The 20,192-nt window shown below is 37.6% G+C and overlaps 1 protein-coding gene and 1 long non-coding RNA gene across 2 annotated transcripts; one reads left to right on the top strand and one right to left on the bottom strand.

Moving 5' to 3' along the window:
• Positions 1-1,147: 1,147 nt before the first annotated feature.
• Positions 1,148-16,770, bottom strand: LOC128503664 (uncharacterized). The gene is made up of 2 exons (XR_008355276.1): positions 16,689-16,770; positions 1,148-1,492 (listed from the first exon to the last, which is right to left on the bottom strand). It is a non-coding gene; the product is annotated as an uncharacterized LOC128503664 (long non-coding RNA).
• Positions 16,771-18,090: 1,320 nt separating this feature from the next.
• On the top strand, positions 18,091-19,520 carry POU3F4 (POU class 3 homeobox 4). The gene has a single exon (XM_053473627.1). The coding sequence runs from the start codon at positions 18,123-18,125 to the stop codon at positions 19,206-19,208; it is 1,086 nt and encodes a 361-aa protein (XP_053329602.1). The 5' UTR covers positions 18,091-18,122; the 3' UTR covers positions 19,209-19,520.
• The last annotated feature ends 672 nt before the right edge of the window (positions 19,521-20,192 follow it).

Genomic DNA, 20,192 nt, shown 5'->3' with positions numbered 1-20,192 from the left:
AAAAAAAAAAAAAATTGAATGTTCCTTCTTTGGACTTTTACACCGAATTCTAAATAATTTAACAAAAAATAACTTCAATTTTAATTACAAAACCACACATTTGGCATTTTTGGATGCGGTTTATTCCACTGCCAAAGGATTGTTTTTTTTTTTTTTATGATAATGATAATCAAACTAGCTGCAGGTTCACCCAACCAATTCAAAAAATTGGAATTGTCATGCTCCCTTCAACACAAATTATGATACCTTCTATCATGCAAGATAATAAGTAGCCATTACTCTGTACCATTATAAGGTGTAATATCATGGAATTTGTTCATTACCGAGGCATACTAGCTTGATATATAAAGTTCCTTTTAGGAATTGATTTATTAAAGGCTGATATATTTGGTTACCCACGTAGATGTGTCGTTCCCCCTCATCACCATACAACAGCCCAAGTGTAAAATAACCAGGAGCTTTCTACAGAAAGGACTTGTCGGTGTAGGCCATTCACATGTCCAAGTGTAGATTAGGTCTGAGGTTCCCTTGAACCCCTCTCCTGCGTTGGCTGCTCCCCTAACATTTAAGAAAACCCATTGGTAGCATCTCTGCCAGCTCATCACACTGGGTGCCTAGGTAGGGCATGGAGTCTGGCCAGATGTCACTATGTTTCTGGAGAGTTAGAGTGTATTGTTGACCCACAGTGTAGGGTATTGTTGGTAAGTAGACAGACTGTACTGTTGAGTTTCTTTGGTGTCTAATTTGTCTGCCGTTTGTTAGTAACACAGCCATGGACTGTCACGGGTTGATACAGAACATACTTAAGGAGTGCGCCATCATCAATGGTCTTGGAAAAGAGGATTAGAACCATTCTTTCTGCTGGGCCGCTCACATTTTCCCTTTGAATGGGAACCCCTTAAGGTTCATGGCCCTCATCCCTTCTATCCATATCACCCATAGGAGATATATCATCTACTAAGCAATATGTTCTTTAGAGCTCCGAGGCATGAAAAAGGATAGACAATAAGCATTTGCTGGTGTGACAGATGGCCAGTCCAGGCCTGGTTGTGTATAAATGTAATACGCCTGCATTACCCAAAAAGTATTTAAAACGTTTAGTTTTGATGTATTACTATTTACCATAAAATCTAATTAAAAATGAAAGTATTGCCACATTGTGTATTTTATTGGGTATAAGAAGTCATTCCTTGCCCTGTCCATAAAATAGTAAGCCTTCTGAATGTCAGAAGGATGTGTTAGAATGTGTGCGTGTGCGTGTGCGTGTGCGTGTGCGTGTGCGTGTGCGTGTGCGTGTGCGTGTGCGCTCCTTCATCAAACCAGGACCTCTTCTTGCTGGATTGGGTCTACTGCTCTGGTATCATCGCTTAATTCTCAAACCTGAGCTATTTTGTTATAATCTTTCATAGTACATTTCCAAATGCCTGTGATGGATATTCCAACATCATCGATAGCTGTGACGTTTCTTCAGTAATCATTTGTCCACCAGGACCTACAACGATATAAAAGTGATGGTTATTGACCAATAGCTATGCATTTTATTAAGGAGAGTTTAACGTAATAGCATTAATTATCCACGTATTCAAATTAAGCATCATTTAAACAAATACCTTATCATGCTGCCTTTGAGAAACAATAGAATGGCTCAGTCTTAGTAACACAGTCAGATACTAATGAAAGTCTATGGAGGAACAGACTTCATTAGCATTGTCATAAAGAATCAGCCCGGTGTGATGACTGAGCAGGGAAAGTCACCCAAAATATCGCATGACCGACAACAATGGCGGCCTCCAGGTCTGCAGATAAAGGGAGTTAAAATGAGATAAAACCAGGGGTCTGTCAATGCCCGCCTATATTAAAGTAAACAGCGCTGGGGGTTACTACTGTATACAGCGCTGGGGGTTATTACTGTATACAGTGCTGGGGGTTATTACTGTATACAGTGCTGGGGGGTTATATTACTGTATACAGCACTGGGGGTTATTACTGTATACAGCGCTGGGGGGTTATAATACTGTATACAGCACTGGGGGTTATTACTGTATACAGCGCTGGGGGGGTATAATATTACTGTATACAGCGCTGGGGGGGGTATTACTGTATACAGCGCTGGGGGGTTATTACTGTATACAGTGCTGGGGGGTTATATTACTGTATACAGCACTGGGGGTTATTACTGTATACAGCGCTGGGGGGGTATAATATTACTGTATACAGCGCTGGGGGGGTATTACTGTATACAGCGCTGGGGGGTTATTACTGTATACAGTGCTGGGGGTTATTACTGTATACAGCGCTGGGGGGTTATTACTGTATACAGCGCTGGGGGTTATTACTGTATACAGTGCTGGGGGTTATTACTGTATACAGTGCTGGGGGGTTATATTACTGTATACAGCACTGGGGGGTTATTACTGTATACAGCGCTGGGGGTTATTACTGTATACAGCGCTGGGGGGGGTTATTACTGTATACAGCGCAGGGTTTATGTGCAAGGAGAACAATATTTTTTCCTTGGTTCTTTCAGACCTTTGACAGTTAAGCCCCATATTTTGACTTTGTAAACACAAATATGGCGACAGGACAGACAAACGAGAGAGAAAATCTTTTGGAAGACAGGAGAATAAAATATCTCTGCTTCCTCCGCTGTGTGTAAAATGAGGCACATGGAGGTACTGTTTTTGTTGTATTTTTACTCCCAGGGGCCGACCAAGGACAGGTCCCCCTATAAAGATGCCATATAGAGATACGGAGGCTCAGGAAGATGATTCCAAATACAATATTCACTAAAACAATACACAAAATGCCATTTACCTACTGCGGCCCGGCTACCCTCACTAGAGCTGGCTGAGCTGGCCATGGTAGGGTACAAACTGGGTACTAGGATAATGGAAAGCTTGAAGGCATTTTTAGCTGAACCTTCCGCTTCGGACCTTCCCACCTCTGGGTACCCAGAGCCCCCCCCCTTGCGTGATGAGTGTAGGAGATCCCGCTGATGTTGAGGGACGCGCCATTGTTAACGGGGGGAATGGGGCACTATACAACGCCGCTCTCGCGACTCGGACTTTCCCTGTAGTGAGCCGGAGACCACAAGTACGCTCACGGCCACACCAGCTTCACCTTCTGTCAGGGCCGAAGTCATCCCTAGTCCTGGCGCTGAGTGTTTTTTTGTTGAGCGTCTAATAGGGGGCTCACAACATACTTTTGCACTGGGGCCCTGGATGGCGCCACTTCACCCCCGCTCAGAACGTTTATAAAAAGTGGGGGTGGAGGAGTTCAGTAATTTCACGGGCATAATTAGCGACACTTTATAAAAATAGAGTTTTTTTTCCCTCCATAATCTTTAAGATCTTTGAGCTATTTACTTGAAGCGAAACCCTGCAGTTATTAAAAGAGCCGCCAGTTAGTCATGACGAGCCCCCATTCAAAGCTGTGATTTAAAAAATAAATGAACCAAGCTAAAGAAAAGGCCAGGGCAGTCATCACGTCTACAAAATTAGGCCGGGGCAAATTCGTAAATAAATAGCCAATCAGATAAAAAAAAAAAATTGCGGGTAAAAAAGTATTTCATGCTATGGGTTATTATGCTCTTTTAATGCACATAAGAGCTCTAAAAATCACTATTCTCCCAACAATTTTAGTGAATAACTACAGAATTAAAAAGCATACAATACAAAGTCATGTATATTTTGTACGTTACGGCTGTGTCAAATTTTTAATGGTAAAAAAATGACTTTTTGCAGGTGTTTTTTTCTTTCTCGCTGCTACTGAAGGCCCTCTGCTCGGACAGAGCAATACTGAGTTTGTTTTAAACAAATAGTAATTTGAAACACAATGTTAAAGCCGTAAAAAAATCTTATTATGTGAAGATTCATTTACTAAACATTAATTATTCTACCCCAATGTGGCAGTACTGGAGAGAGAGAGAGAAAAACTAAATTACTATATATATATATATATATATATATATATAGTGTCATTCAAAATATGCTCCCCATTTTGTCATTTTTTGCATACACCCTCGCGTAGACATTTTTTCTTAAAAAATGGGGTTTTAAAGGGAAAGCCTCAAATAATTTGTATCCTCTGAGTATTGAATACAGTGTCATGCAGTATAGCGCTGAACAAAAGTGTTTTCTTCTTATAAATAAAACTTTTCTTTCTTTGCAGACTTTGCCAATGTTGCAATAAATACGCCAGTGCTGATGAAGTCCTGCTTATGCTAATAAAGTTCCTTTTCCCATAGACCTCCATTAGTCGCATGGTCCTTCTGCGTCATTAAGACCGAGGTCTTCTATTTCTCACCTTAAGGTAGTATGAGAGGTTTGTCCCGAGGGGCTCGGACGAACATAACAGAGACAAAACATGCATATCACTATGTATTATATTCATTTTATAGATCATTTTATAGTACACCAAATAATGTATAGGTCAAAATATGTATGTTTTAGAACAACAGCTTATATGAATAACACGGGTGCTGGATTTATTCCATCGAGATCTGGCGCCCTGAAATGTTGAAATATAACTCTTCTTATGCTTAGCTACTTCTTGACTACGTTCCTGAATATCTTGGCCAGTGGTTGGGTATATATATATATATATATATATATATATATATACCCGTAATGTTTCACTTTGATATCTTTTCCGTGTGCGGACCTCTCTTTTATTACGTGAGAATGTCCTTCTCCTGGTCTCAGCATCCGGATTAATTTTCCACTCCTTAAATTTATTGCACGGCTTACAGGTGGTTTAAGAAATTGACTTAGTTTCCGTTAAAACCTACGAAGGTGAGCTTCACCCTTTAAATCGTCGCCTTTCGGTGAGAAAGCAGGTAGCGGATTACACGACCTTTGTAACTGAGTTTCTATCAGGGTTTCAATCATGCCTTCCCGGCCCTACGCGACTAACCGGCATCTAAATGTAAAGTAATGTGTTACTTATTATTAGCGACATTTTAACCTCAGCTATTACGCCGTAAGGAATCCAGCAACAAGGACGGGACAGAGGTTCCTTCAGTAAAAAAAAAAATATTTTGAACACCTGGAGTAAAAAATGGTTCAGGAAAACATAACTGAAAAAAATATAAAAATAAAAAAATAATAATAAAAAAAAAATTATAATATCCAACACACTTTAAGGCTGGATTAGAAGGTTTTCACCTGCGTATCCTTGACACTTTTTAACGTAAAGTTTTATCTTATATTAAAAATAAATGAATGGGGGGTTTTTCAACTGTCATACGGATGCTGAAAATAAATTTATAATTATACTAATACTAATATAAAACAAATAATAATACTTTAATGGAAGTTAAGATGGCCGCTTCCATTGTATACAAATAAGGTGGCCTTATAATAAACATTTATTGTGTGTAAATCTGTAAACATCATTAAGTAAAGTTAGTTTAGTGTATTAAACCCTACACTAGGATTTGGGAAATGGAACAGATTTACTTTAAGTTCTTGGAAACTTGGTATCCATCTGCTGATGTTTGTAATTCTTGTCCTCCTAGTTCCCTTCGAAGAATCTCCTTGGAGTCTTACTTTACCATCTGCCGAAAACCTGCGACTGTATTTAAAAACCTCCGTGAGTCCCCAGATGATGAGGATCTCAAAATAAAACGCGCTCACGTTACAGCAGAACCTTGATGTGGACTTGTTTGGGTCCTTTCTTGGTTTGTAAGAAAAAAAGACCATCGAAATCTAAACATAAAATGTGCTTAAATTACCTAACGTGCTGTAATGGTGACATTTCTCATTTATGACATCATTGTGAGTGTGTCACATGTGAATACTTGTGAGGTCGCATAATTGTACCAAGTAGAAGTGGCAGACAGGTTCCAATAAGCCCCACTGATAGGTTCCATATGTCCATCTTTGTAACTCCACAATGTGGTCATCATGTAATCTTAATCTGAGACCATAACCTCTAATTAGACTCCGGTTAGAGGCTACTGAATCCCTCTGGCCTTGGGTTATATAATATTTAAAATAGTTATTTAAAAAATGATTATAGATCGACACAAAGAACTTAAATGGAAAAAAATAGCCCTTTTTATGATGTGTGGAAGCTGTAGGTTCTTTGGGACCTTTTCTTAAGAAGAATAAATAAGTCGTAACATTTTTGTAAAGTTCCTGTAAACTTTACAGATAAGGGAGACTCCACTTGGACAAAACCCAGCAAATATTTTCCATTTTCAGCAAAACGGTGGATAAACCAAGTGACATTTTCCATTTCGTCCAGCCGGATGGTGAATATTCACAAGCAGCAGATACTTCGGGGAGCGAAAGTGTCAGAACACTACAAGCACTTTCCTTCAAGTTGATTCTTAGCGTGTTTCTTTTATTTTTTGGTTACAGTTCTTTTCCTTTTGTTATTGATCAAATTTTGGCCAAAAAAAAAACATCCGAACGGCCCCCCCACACTAAATAAACGTATTATTATTTATTGATTTATATAGCGCCATCGTATACTGTAGTGCTGTATAACGGGTAAATAGAATTGTGTAGATCACATAACAATTTGTATTTACAAAAGGCAAGGAGGCCACTGTTCAAAGGAGCTTACAATCTAGATGGACTTGATGAATAAACCCAAATTCGGAATGATTATACCGGAACCGTACACACCTCATTTGTTCTAGTTAGTTATTTTTTTTTGTTTTCCGGGGGGGGTTTTGTGACTTTTCCCCGAGACGTTTGTTCTCCTGAGCTGGTCCGCTTAACCTGACTTGCAGTGACCAGTGACAGTTTCCTGTGCACAAATTAACCGATTGCGACCTTAGCCGCGCTTGATTAGGCAACAGTAACTTCGACGCCATTTGGGCTCGTTTTAATGAAGTCGCTGCGTTTCCTGACGGATAAAACTTCTGCAGGTTAATAGAAATCCATTGTCGGTAAAGGTTATCCGTTTCTGGGCACGGAATCCGTCGCTGTACCCCGGTCTCTGGTGTGAGATTCGGAGAGAAAGGAAATTATTACACATTCTAGCGGCAGCGGGGAGGGGGGGGTCTTCCAACAAAAACTAAGATAGAGGTCAATGAATAAGTATGCGCAGGCTGGAACTTAAAGCCTCTGGGGTGACTGAAGGCTAATTAATAATTAATGCCAGAGACGGGGTGTTTGAAATGCAGATGTGATAACTGGAGGCCCGGCGGAGCTGTTCAGAGGAAGCAGATTTGGATGCAGCAGGGAATAGATCCTCCCTTGCCGGCTGGCTCTGAAAGCAGACCTGGGTGCAAAGCGAGGCCTATGGTTTAAATTATATCCCCCTCAGCTCTTAATTACCTGAACCTGCTTTGAAGTTCTTCTCTTTTTATCCTGCGCATAAAAAAGAGATTGGTTTAGCCAAGGGACTTGGAGAAATGATCAAATACATGGGAGGGAATCAGCATGATATATATTTATATATATATATACATATATATATATATATATACATATTATATGCGTGTAGAATTATTTCTTATATGACAGCTTTGGCATATATAGATACTAAGGAGAAGCTATTTATTTACGGGGTGGCAATCGGGTATTCAAGAAAAATGTATCGTTTTTCAACTGCCGATATTTATGTTATTAGCCGGAAGGTTTTCTGAAAAGATGCATATATTTACAGCATTTGAATACTGAGTTTGCCCCAAATGCCCATTCTGCATCAGGTACACGCTGGAAACCCTTGATGGCACCAGGTCTCAGTAGCGAACCATGCTTATGTCTTTTATGAACATAAAAATGGCTCCTCCATACATCGCCTATTGTACATTTATTGTATAGCGTGATAAGTGCGGCACAAAATATTTCATAAGCGGTCTTGTTCGGTCCAGCAATAGCCTCCATTCCTTACAGAAATGGAAATAGAGATGATAGTTGGAAGGCAGTACTCTGGGATGTGAGGGGTTAATGGCTGCAACTCGTTGACAAAATATAAATATGAAAGAAATTGGAAGAAAGTCAGGCTGTGCCCCCCGTGGCGAGTCTACTGGTGAGGGAGTTTTAGAAAAAATAAATAAAACATATGGGTTTCAGCACATTTAAAAAAAAAATATTATGCATTGAGGGTCAAGTGTTTAACTAAATGGTTAAAGAGGATAATAAGCCGGGCTGTGCCACACAGTGAGGTTCTGGTACACCTCCTCCCAGCCAGAGACCTGCGAGGCCTGTCAACCCATTAAAGCTCCTGCTCCACTGCCTGTGCCTCCCATGTACTTTACTGCCAGATGGAAAGCATGGAGTACACTTAATATGACAAATAATATTATATAGCAAATAACAAATATATACCATAATCTAAAACTAGCAATAGATTTATCCCATTGTACAGCACTGCTGCATATGACGGTGCTATATAAATGTATAAGTATTCATATTACTCTTACACACTGACCCATAGAGATCTACTTGGAGACAGAGTGCTGAAAACTGTATTCTCTAAGACCACTTTAAGCAGGGGGTCCCCAGCACACAGCATCTGGGGTTAAATCTACCCCAGTCATAGGAAACCTCAGGTGCATCAGCTGCTCTGATCACATACCATATGGATGGTTTCTGAGCATGATATAAGTTGTTCCAGATTTGGGGGCATGCCTACAACATTTGCACACTAGTTTATTATTACACCTTACCCAGGATACTGCTCTGTACACTGTAATAATAATAATAATAATAATAATACTATATCAGGCAAGAAATCAGCATTTACTACTTAACATGTTTCCAATGTTAAGCTTATGTTTGCCTATATAGTTAATCTGGCCCTTCCTGAGAATAAAAAAGTGGTTCTAAGCTCTTTAAGTGTGAGTGTGTTACTGACCTGTTAAAAATACTGATATGACAGGTTTCTTTTCCCTTATGTTTTAGTTTAAACACAACATTTTAAAAGTATTTAAAGCCAATTGATATCTTATTTACTTGTGCATTTAATGGTAAAAAAAAAATTAAAAACCAAGGGAACCGGCATCTGGTACTGAAAGGGTTACCTAAACCTAATATGATGGATTATTAATAAATAATATTTCAATGCCACAGGTGGTGGCTTTTTTAAAATATTAGAAACAGCATTTGTATAATAATAATAATAATAATAATAATAATAATAATAATAATAATAATAATAATAATAATAATAATAGTTTGGAATGAAAAGTTTCATGTCCTGGTAAGAATGTAGCTTTATCTGGTGGATGCCACTTACAGGAATCCTCTTTGAGGGTGAAAGGATCTTTTTGCACGATAATTAGGAAATATTATATTTAACCATTGTGTGTTTCAATGTGGCTTATTATTACTAGCTGTATTAATAAATTATAATAATATTAATAACTGCCAGTGTGCAATGAATAGAGATAGATAGATAGATAGATAGATAGATAGATAGATAGATAGATAGATAGATAGATAGATAGATAGAAATACATATTTAAAAATATAATGTATGTATGATGGCAGAATTATTGCACAGGACTTGGTGATTTTTCCAGGTGACTTCTCCCATATTATTTCATAGATTCAGAAATCAAAGCACAAGTTAACAACTGGACTGAGATCCTTCTACAAATATATTTAATTGCAGTGACTCACTCATCTGGCACTCGATGGGTTAATGAGAATTTGGCTATAAACTTGGGATTTAGAATCCAGAGCAAAGCGATCTAGGAGATGAATTAGAAGTAACTGGGACAGTGAGGAAAAATGTAACAATCCTGATTCTGTGGTTGTATTTATATTGTAGAAAATGTGAGAGTGATGGGATTTGTTCCATGAGTTTCTCTGGTATCCTAATTGCAGGGGAGTGCAACTCCCATGATGCTCAGGCGGTCCCCTAGCTCTCAGAACACCATGGGAGTTGCAGTCCATTGCAGAAGGACTCTAATAGCACCTGTTAATTCTGCTCTAAAAAGTGCAGGATTTGGGTCAGTTTGGGTGATAAAATACTGAATGATACGACAAGAAAACTTTCTTTTTTTAATCATCAGACACGTTATTTATATTTTGCTATTTATATTCTTAAGGAAGAGCAGTGAGGGAACATTAGCAGTGGGTGTTAAATACATATCCATCCCCCACAGTGTATCCCCCTACAGTCAATTAAGCACAGTGGCCATACAGACCCCAGCCAGTCATTCATTAACCCCTGGGTGTCCAGAACTGAAGGAGAAATAGCATACACAGAACATGATGCATTGAGGATAGAACAGAATGTTCAATAAGATATGTTCACTATACAGGAGATATTAAAAGAACAGGGCAATAAGGCATTACATGGGGCCAAAACAACTAAAAGGGGGCAGGATGTCAGATCTTTTATTAAATTCCCTGAGGGGTAATGCATTTACAGGTATATCTGCATATAGGGTAAAATTATGGGGTAATAAATAATAGAGCTAACTCTTTATGTTGGGGTAAAGGTTAGAAGTAGGTCCATATACTGTTTGGTTATGGGGTAACACAGAGGCAAGGGTATCACTGTATGATTAGTGGGTAACACAGGGTAATGGGTGCAAGTTTATGCTGTATTATTTTATGGGTTAAACAGGTAAAGGAGTACCACTGTATGGTTACTGGGTAATACATGTTAAGGGGTACCACTGTATGGATCTTAGTTAATACATAGGGTTAAGGGTTATCCCAGTTTGACTAACAGGTATTACAGGTTAAGAGATATCACTGTATGTGTTTTTACTAATACAGGTTAAGGGGTATCACTGTGTGTTTATCGGGTAATACAGGTAAAGAGGTAGACTTGTATAGTTATTGGATTAAATGGTATCAATGTATAGTTATTTGACAATACAGGGTTAGGGGCATCTCCCCATATTGTTTTATCGATAATACAAATTTAATGCCCGTTGTGTACGTTGTGTTAATGTTTTTTTTATGTTTTTTTACTCTGTGTATTTATACTCTGGGTACACTATAGGTAATACAGGTGCAGGGTTTGCTATAGATATAATTCGGTAATACAAGTTTAGCGGCAGATCCTTATACTGTGTATTAAGTTATGGGTTATGCCTGTTTTACGGATAGAAGTATATAAAGTTAATATTGGGTCACTGTAAACACTTAATTAGAGGACATAGAAGGTTTAATGACGTCATAGTTACACTAACACTAATTAATTACTGTTCAGTTAACTGTGGTGGAGTGGCAATAAGTGTTGGAGGTGACAGTGTGGCGTTATTTTTTTTACTAGCTGGTGGTCGGGTAATTTTTCCTAAATTTTTAAATACAATTATTTTGGATAAAATGGAAAAATAAGACACAAATCGTATATAGTTTTATCTATTTTTGTAATTTTCTTAAGCATAAATAATTCACCCAAAAATAGTATTTTCATCCAGTTTAATAATTTGTAGTGTTTGCTAAAGAAGGATACATTTTTATTCAGTTTCCATAATAATTGATCACATTTTGCGCATTTCATATTTCCCCATCTGCCCTTATACTTTTGATTGAAACAAACTTATTTTTTTAATTCAATAAAAAGCTGATATAACTGAAAAACATCATCATTCAAATATTTATGAAAAGAGGCGCCTACAACATTTACCTTTTTTGTATTCACTTTTAAAAGTGATTTTAGAAATCTCCAATTTTTTTTTCTGTTTTTTCTGTACTTTTTTCCATCTATTTTTTTTTTACAGCGCAGTATATATTTCACATATTGATTCCATAATGAATACGTTTGTATCTAGAATTTTTAATATGCTTGCAAAATACCAACTATGGGGAATCATTTCTGACATTTTCTGCTGCCCTCTCGGTTCAATAAGGGTTAAACGTTTAAAGGGACCCGTGGAACACACACAAAAGATCTTAACCTCAATTAGGCTTATAATATACACCTCCTTGGATGTGTGATATTTTCTTTTTTTCCCAAAAAGAAGAATGCTTTCACGTCTGCTTAACAGCATGGGGTTCGTAATACCTAATACCACCGGTTGTCTTTTTAAACTGGGTAAAAATATATATATAAAAGATGTGTTTGTTTCAATTCGATCTATCCATGAAAAATATATTTAAAATATTTTAAATATTTTAATAAATAAATATGTTTAAATAATTAAATGTCTCAGAGTTCTTAATGTTTATGTTATTTATTTTAACATTCTGATAATTAGAGGGGAGGGAGGTGCTTCTATTAAAGTTAAGAAATCTTGGAAGGATCTTATGTATCACATGAGATATTAAGAAACACCTGAGATATTCACTATTTCTCACTAACCAGGGGAGAGTAATTCATCATCTGATAATCAGGAACATATTGTTTTTGACATACAGTAAACATATCCTGCCTTTTGGTATTTCATGTTAAGAAGACAAATGTTTATTTAATTGTCCTTGGTCAATTTATTTGTATAATCACAAATATGTATTGTTTTTAGCATTCATTAGTAATTTTATAAATAATATTACTAATAATAATTAATAAATATATATAATTATAAAAAAATATATATATAGTATATTGGCACTACTGGAACATTTTTTTCTCTAACAGAATACTTAGTTTTAATGTGAAACAATGAATTCTATTTAATTAATAACATTGGTTTCACATTTTATGACGTTTGATCTGACAGTAACTTAATTGATGATTATTAACATTTATATTCCATACATATTTGTGGCTATTAATTACAATATTTTTTAAACCATATGAAATTATTTCGCAGTATTTCAATATTTTAATCTGGTTATGTCAATTTCCATTCTAAGATACTGTTTGATTGAACACAGATACAAAAGAAAGTGTCATCTTATTCTTAAAATGTGAAGGGAATTTTCCTTACTAAGTGCCCCTCTCAATCCCCTTTGTTATAGGTAATACTGATGCTTCCTAGAGGGACAGATATGGTTAATGCCCCTGCCAAAGCACTGAGTGGGTCCAAGGGTTGCACCAGATAGAATCTGCTCCCAGTCCCAGCCCTGCCTGCTGACAGCAGCTGTTCCACCCCAGTGGCTGCCATCTCTCCATTGCATTGTATCAGGCACAGACCTGCAGCCAGGCGTCACATGCTATTCTGTATTGTGCTGGATCCCCTGCTCTCTGTGTGCACTTGTTCCCACCAAATTCAACCCCTTGTGTCCTGTATCCCAGTGAACTTGTGCTGGAGGTGAAGGTCCCTGTATAGATGTCATGACACTGAGTGACAGGGGGGCACCATGCTGTATTTAACACATGCACAATCAGCCCCAGCCTTTCTGTGCAATGGGCACAGCCTTTCTATCAATTATAAAAGAATACACACAATACCAAAAAGACACACAATCACCAGCAAATGCAATCTGCAGGGCCAGCATAAACATGTAAACATGTAGAATTGTGTATTTTTCTTTATATATATATATATATATATATATATATATATATATATATATATATATATATATATATATATATATATATATATATATATATATATACATATATATATATATATATATATACATATATATATATATATACACATATTTTGTGTATGTATGTGTGTGTGTGTGTATGTGTCTATATATATGATGTATTTAATATGTTTATGTATTAATTTACGTATAGAATACATTATTGTATAATTTATGTCTTTTATGTTTTTTGTAGTTATATATATATATAAAAATTATTTATAATTATATATATAATTATAAATATATAATATATGTATATAATATTTTTATGAATGTATTTAAGTACATTTGAATATGGAAATATTTTAATAGCATATATAAAATATGTATATTTAGCTTCTTTTTTGGGGGGGGTTATGCTAGATATACTCAAGATGTTTAAATGATGAAATGCTTCATTATTTTATCTGTAGTAATAATGGAAAAAGCACATATGTTCCCAGCCCTCCGCTTCATTGCAGATAAAGGAGAATTGCGGCTTCTACTAAATATGACACTTTTTGCAAAAGGTTACAAAAAATTAAAAATGTAAAATATGAGTGATTCTTGCAACAGTATCCATGTTCCAATCCTTTCTCCCATGGCCAGACGGGGTCGTCTATTGAAAAAAAGCCTCTTTTATTGTGTGTAGGGCAGGGGATTTGTGGCTATGGTCCCCTCTTTATCCCTCTCTCTATGGAAACCCAGATCATGGGGAGAAATATGTGAGGCTGAATAAAAGAAAGCAGCAGAAAGGACCGCTTGAAAACCGCATCTGTTACACTTGGGAAGTTAGACTGACAGCGCAGGGCTACAGAAACCTCTCCTGGGCTAATGCAAGGACTAGGGAGAGCTACAAACACAGCCTCTCTAATGGGGAGTCACAAAGACAGCCTCTCTAATGGGGAGTCACAAACACAACCTCCCAAACTGGGAGTCATAGCTACAGTCTCTCTAATGGGGAGTCACAAACACAACCTCCCAAATTGGGAGTCATAACTACAGCTTTTCTAAAGGGGTAACACACACAGCCTCTCTAATGGGGAGTCATAAACACAGCCTCTAATCTGGCAGGGGGGGATTGGGAGTCACAAGAAGAGCCTCACAAATAGGGTCAGAAATACAGCCTCTAATCTGGCAGGGAACAGAAACATACATGGCAGGAAGACATACACTGTGAGATAGCCTGTAATTTAACAGGGAAAAGGATGAAACACCAACACAGCCTCCAAATGGGGAGTCAGCAACACAACCTCCAATGTAACAGGGAAGCTAACACAGCCTCTAATGTAAGAGACCTTGATCTAAAAGGAGTCACTAACATGGCCTCTAAAAATTGATAATAGTCACAGATACAGCTTCTACTCATACAAAGTAAAAATGTGAATCTCACAATTATACATGGAATCCAAAACAAGTTATATGGAGTCCCAAATACAGTCTCTTATATCATAGAATGAAATTAGGGCATTAGAGAAAAACAAGGATATCTTGAAACATTAGCATGAACATTAGAAACAGCCTTATACAAAATAAAATTATAAAGAAAAGGAGACCACCAAGCCTCACATTATGAGATGCTGCAACAGTAGATTTAAGAGCAAAGGCTTTGGTGGTTTCTCACTTTCCAGAACAGGTAGATGAGCCTCACTCACAGCCTCCAGTTTTATAAGAAGAAAGTGGAAGAGGCCAGTCCCTCTTCAGATATCCCTCCAACAACTGGGACATGTCATAACAGCAGCCTCCAGATAGGAATAATAGAATAATTCATCAATCCCCCCAAAGCCTCTAATTTACAGATTCAATGGAAACCACTGGCCTCTTCTACACCAGTCTACACACAACCTCACAGCTACAGCCGCCTACCTTAAACATAAAGAAATCAACAAAATCACAAAGCAACTAGTAAATGTGCAGAAAGGAAATTCTAGATTTTGGATCACACAACAACAAATAGTGAGGACACCATAGTCTCATAGCAAATAGAGGGTCTTCCTGAAATAAGCAGCATACCCCATTTCTAGCCCAAATTCTAGAGGGAGTAGTCCAGGCAGTCCTTACAGAAAAAGAGTAGGAAATCCCGTGTTGGCTCATTGTGACTTTAAGCAACTTTTCAACACACAATTACCTTGTATCTGTGTGCAGCACCAGCCATGCTGCCCGTGGCTATCAGAAATACGGTATATACAAATAATGTCACAAAATATCAGAAATAATATAAGGGCAACACATTTTGGGAGCAACAACTGTGGACATAGACACACACACAGACCGACACAAGCATACACATAGACACACATATAGACACGCAGACACACACACAGACACACACATATAGACAGACACACATATAGACACACACACATAGACACACAAATAGACACACACACATAGACAGACACACATATAGACACACACACATAGACAGACACACATATAGACACACAAATATAGACAGACACACAGACACACACACAGACACACACACAGACACACACATAGACAGACACACATATAGACACACACACATAGACAGACACACAGACACACACACAGACACACACATAGACAGACACACATATAGACACACACACATAGACAGACACACAGACACACAAATCCGACCTAGCACCAGACATTGAGAAATGACATCTCGATTTAATACAGCCTCCAGAATTTCAGACAGTCTCTCAAGATCTCTCATCCTGCACCATGATCCAGGGGTAAGTCTCAAAACCAAAGATCCAACACAAAATCCACGATCCTAGACACACAATAATGACTCTGTCTGTTCTGTGTGGTTGTGGGATAGAAATGAATGGAGATTTGTTCTTATTTAACCATTTTAGATCGCATCACAAACCGGTGCATCATATCCCCTCTTTAAAACAGTGTTTAGTACAAATCAAACATATTTCCCTTACATTTCAATATCATGCTACAATATTATAACACATATGTGCCTGTACACACACACACACACAATACACAAAACATACCAATGCAAATGAAAACAAATATTATTTTTCACATATTAGCCAAGGATCGTGGTAAATAAGGCTTAATTCGAATCGAAATCTATATATTTCACACAATTCTAAAACAAAATGAAATAATTGTCAACAGCAACAACCTTATGTTATCAAATCAATTTAAATGTAGATAGAGGCATTTTTACCAATATTTCATTTTCTGAACAGAACAGCATTTACAAATTTAGTTCTACTAAAGAATGTCTCACATTGTCATAGAAATTACATTTTTTTGAAAAAAAAATTGTAAAATTACTACACATCTCACCTTTTTTTGTTCTGTGGGATTTTTCTGCGTTTCCAGCAAAATTTTCTGCATTTTCTTTACTTCTGTCTTCTTACAGAAACTGAAGCCTTAATGACTTCCTTGTCGCTGCTTACCCTTCTTTTATTTCTGCTAAACAGATGAAAATGTATGCAAATTTAAATCAAGCTTAACCTGGGAGCACCAGCAATATATTTAATGGAATTTCAAACCAATAAGAAAAGCTTCTATACGTGCAAATATAATTAGGCAGCTAGGTTACTTTTGCTGTTATAAAAAAAAAAAAAAAAAAAAGAAAGGTCATTTTTTTTTAACAGGGAGGTGGGGGGGGATTCTAAAACCTGTCTCTGATATCCGGGGTGTCAGTAGAGCTATAAATCCTAAATACTTTCGTGAGAATATTTTTTTTATATTGTAATAAAGGAATTCCACTTTAATTTGCATGGCTCTTTTCGGGTTATTTTATTACGAATTTCTTTTATTTATTAAAGATTTTTTTTATTTAGATTGTATTAAGATTTTTTTGTTTAATGTTTTTTTTTAATTTATTTTTTTTTAATGAACATAATATATCATTATACATTTTATTTTTTTTTTGCAGATTTTTTTCATAATATTAGAAATTTTTCAATCCATGCAGTTTTGGGGCATTTTGAACACTGACCTGGATTAACTGGAAATAGCCCAAATAATCTGGGGTATAAATGACATTAAAAACTTCTCAAACCCTGGGATAGAACGACTTCCAAAGGTTTGGATGCAGAATTCAGGAGGGATGAATCTACTCTGTTGTCCTCAGCATGGAAATGTAACACACGAATCCCTTTATCCCTGCAGGGTTTATCAGTGTATATATTAATATATATTTAAATAGACATAAATCATAATAAACGTTTCTTTTAAAAGGATGTCTGTGACGCTGGACATATTGATATCATTGTTGCTTTTAGATTTAATTTCCTCCTGTTTAAAAATAAACAGAGATTTTGGAGGAGAAATATGACATCATCATTCCAGGAGCAGATATGAAGTCTGTGTGTGTGTGTTAGCATGTGGGGGGATTAATCATAATTATTTCATATTTGACACTGTGTTTTCATTCATAATTGGGATGGTATGGGGATAGGAAAGGGTTAAGGAGAGTGCTTTGGCCACTCAGGCTGCTGGAACCAATGAAGCTTCTAAACTCCATTCACTTCCTCCTCGACCAGTTTTAACTCTTGCATTGCAAAGCCCAGGCTGGAGAGAAGAGTCCCTCCTACTGGCTGCCCATTGGCAGAAGATATAGTTTGCCAGGGAAGGAGGAGTTCCTATTGGCTGCAGGGGCTGCCACTCTCACACCGGTTGCTGATTTGGCTCCCTTGCCTTGTTACATGTCAAAGGCTGATGCTTCTCCCCTTGCTACATTATAACTGGTAGGGGATACACAGAGCAAGCATGGCCACGGCTGCCTCTAATCCCTACAGCATCCTCAGCTCCAGCTCCTTGGTCCATGCAGACTCTGCGGGCATGCAGCAAGGGAGCCCTTTCAGGAACCCACAGAAACTACTCCAAAGTGACTACCTACAAGGAGTTCCCAGCAACGGACATCCTCTAGGACACCACTGGGTGACCACCTTAAGTGATGGTAATCCTTGGTCAACAAGCCTAGGGACCAGTCCTTTGGACCAACAGGATATTAAACCAGGGAGAGAAGACCTTCAGCTAGGGGCTATCATCCACCACCGGTCACCCCATGTTGCCCACCACTCACCCCATACAAATCATCCCAATGCTTGGGGGGGAAGCCCAGCTCATAACTCATCTCTCACCTCCGGTGGACAACCTATAAATGTCTACTCTCAGCCAGGGTTCACTGTCAGTGGGATGCTTGACCATGGAGGTCTCACACCACCACCTCCATCAGGTACATCGCAAAGCTTGCACCCTGTTCTTAGAGATGCCACGGACCATGGGGACATGGGGTCCCACCATTGCCAGGACCATTCCGACGAGGAGACCCCAACATCAGACGAGCTAGAACAATTTGCCAAGCAGTTCAAACAAAGGAGGATCAAGCTTGGATTCACCCAAGCAGATGTTGGCTTGGCTCTGGGGACTTTGTATGGAAATGTCTTCTCCCAGACCACGATCTGCAGGTTTGAAGCTCTACAACTCAGCTTTAAGAACATGTGTAAATTGAAACCTCTGTTAAACAAGTGGCTGGAAGAAGCAGACTCCTCCACAGGTAGTCCCACCAGCATTGACAAGATAGCTGCCCAGGGCAGAAAGAGAAAGAAAAGGACCTCTATTGAGGTGAGTGTAAAGGGAGTGCTGGAGACCCACTTTTTGAAATGTCCCAAACCTGCTGCCCAAGAGATCTCCTCCTTGGCAGACAGCCTCCAGTTAGAGAAAGAAGTGGTACGTGTCTGGTTTTGTAACAGGAGACAAAAAGAGAAAAGGATGACCCCACCAGGAGATCCACAACAACATGAGGTTTATTCTCACAATGTAAAAACAGATTCATCTTGCCATGAGCTTTGACTATAAAGCAAGAGGTCAATCAGAACTGGAGGATAAGTGGATTTAAAGAACAAAAAATGAAGGGTTCCTTTTTTAACTTATGTATTGGCGGAAAAAAAAAACATTATACCTTAAAACAATAAGACATAGGAGCTATAAGTTCCATATCTGGGCAATATAACTGATAACATGCTGGTAACTCTTAAAAAGAATTTGCTCTTTCTGGTGTAGAAAGACAGCTGTGCCTCCAAACCCACCTCCCTGCGCCTTGGCTACATCACATATATATATCAGGTGACTTTGTTTTAAAATAGACTTAGTTTTATTTGCAATTTTGTTTTTTGGAGAATATCTGGGATTTTTTATTTTTATTATTGTTTTTTTTTTTTTTGTAATGTCTGAGGTGTCTTACTACAACCTGTACACAATATTTGTGAAGATATATGATATGTATGTATTTTCTCAGATCATCATTTCTCCCCATTGTCATTTGCATTGATAGCTGATAAGCAAAAAAAAAAGGCTGTTAATCTGTAATTAGACATTTAAAGGGACACCAATTATATGGTTTTTATACCTTCACAAAATAGCATTCTTTATTGGAAGGCTGGATATATTCATTTCTGCATGCCATGTATTGGACACTTCAGTTATATACCATTATGCATTTATATCACTTTATAATAATAATTATTTTATTATTTTTGTTGCTATTATTTTGTTTTTGTCGCTTTAACGGAACTGGCACTTTCCAAATAAATACATTTATAAGCAAAATCATTCAGGTGACAGCAAGATGGAGGTTCCAAGATGGAGAGAATTGTTTATTTGTTAAGCTAGGGTTTGGCAGAGAAAGTGAAGGGTCTGTAGTAAAACACCATTCTTCTGAGTATTTGGAATTTTATTTTATTTTTAGATTTATTTCTTATTTTTCTCCAGAACCAGTTCTGGTGCATTGTGATCATACAATAAAGCGGATGAGGTGTTCTGCAGTGCTGGAGATGT

This window comes from Spea bombifrons, chromosome 8 (assembly GCF_027358695.1).
Source record: "Spea bombifrons isolate aSpeBom1 chromosome 8, aSpeBom1.2.pri, whole genome shotgun sequence".
NCBI classification, from domain to species: Eukaryota; Metazoa; Chordata; class Amphibia; order Anura; family Pelobatidae; genus Spea; species Spea bombifrons.
This window is presented reverse-complemented; position numbering and strand designations above follow the sequence as displayed.

Coding starts and splice junctions, on each gene's coding strand:
- POU3F4 (XM_053473627.1), top strand. CDS start 18,123: ATGGCCACGGCTGCCTCTAATCCCTACAGCATCCTCAGCTCCAGCTCC.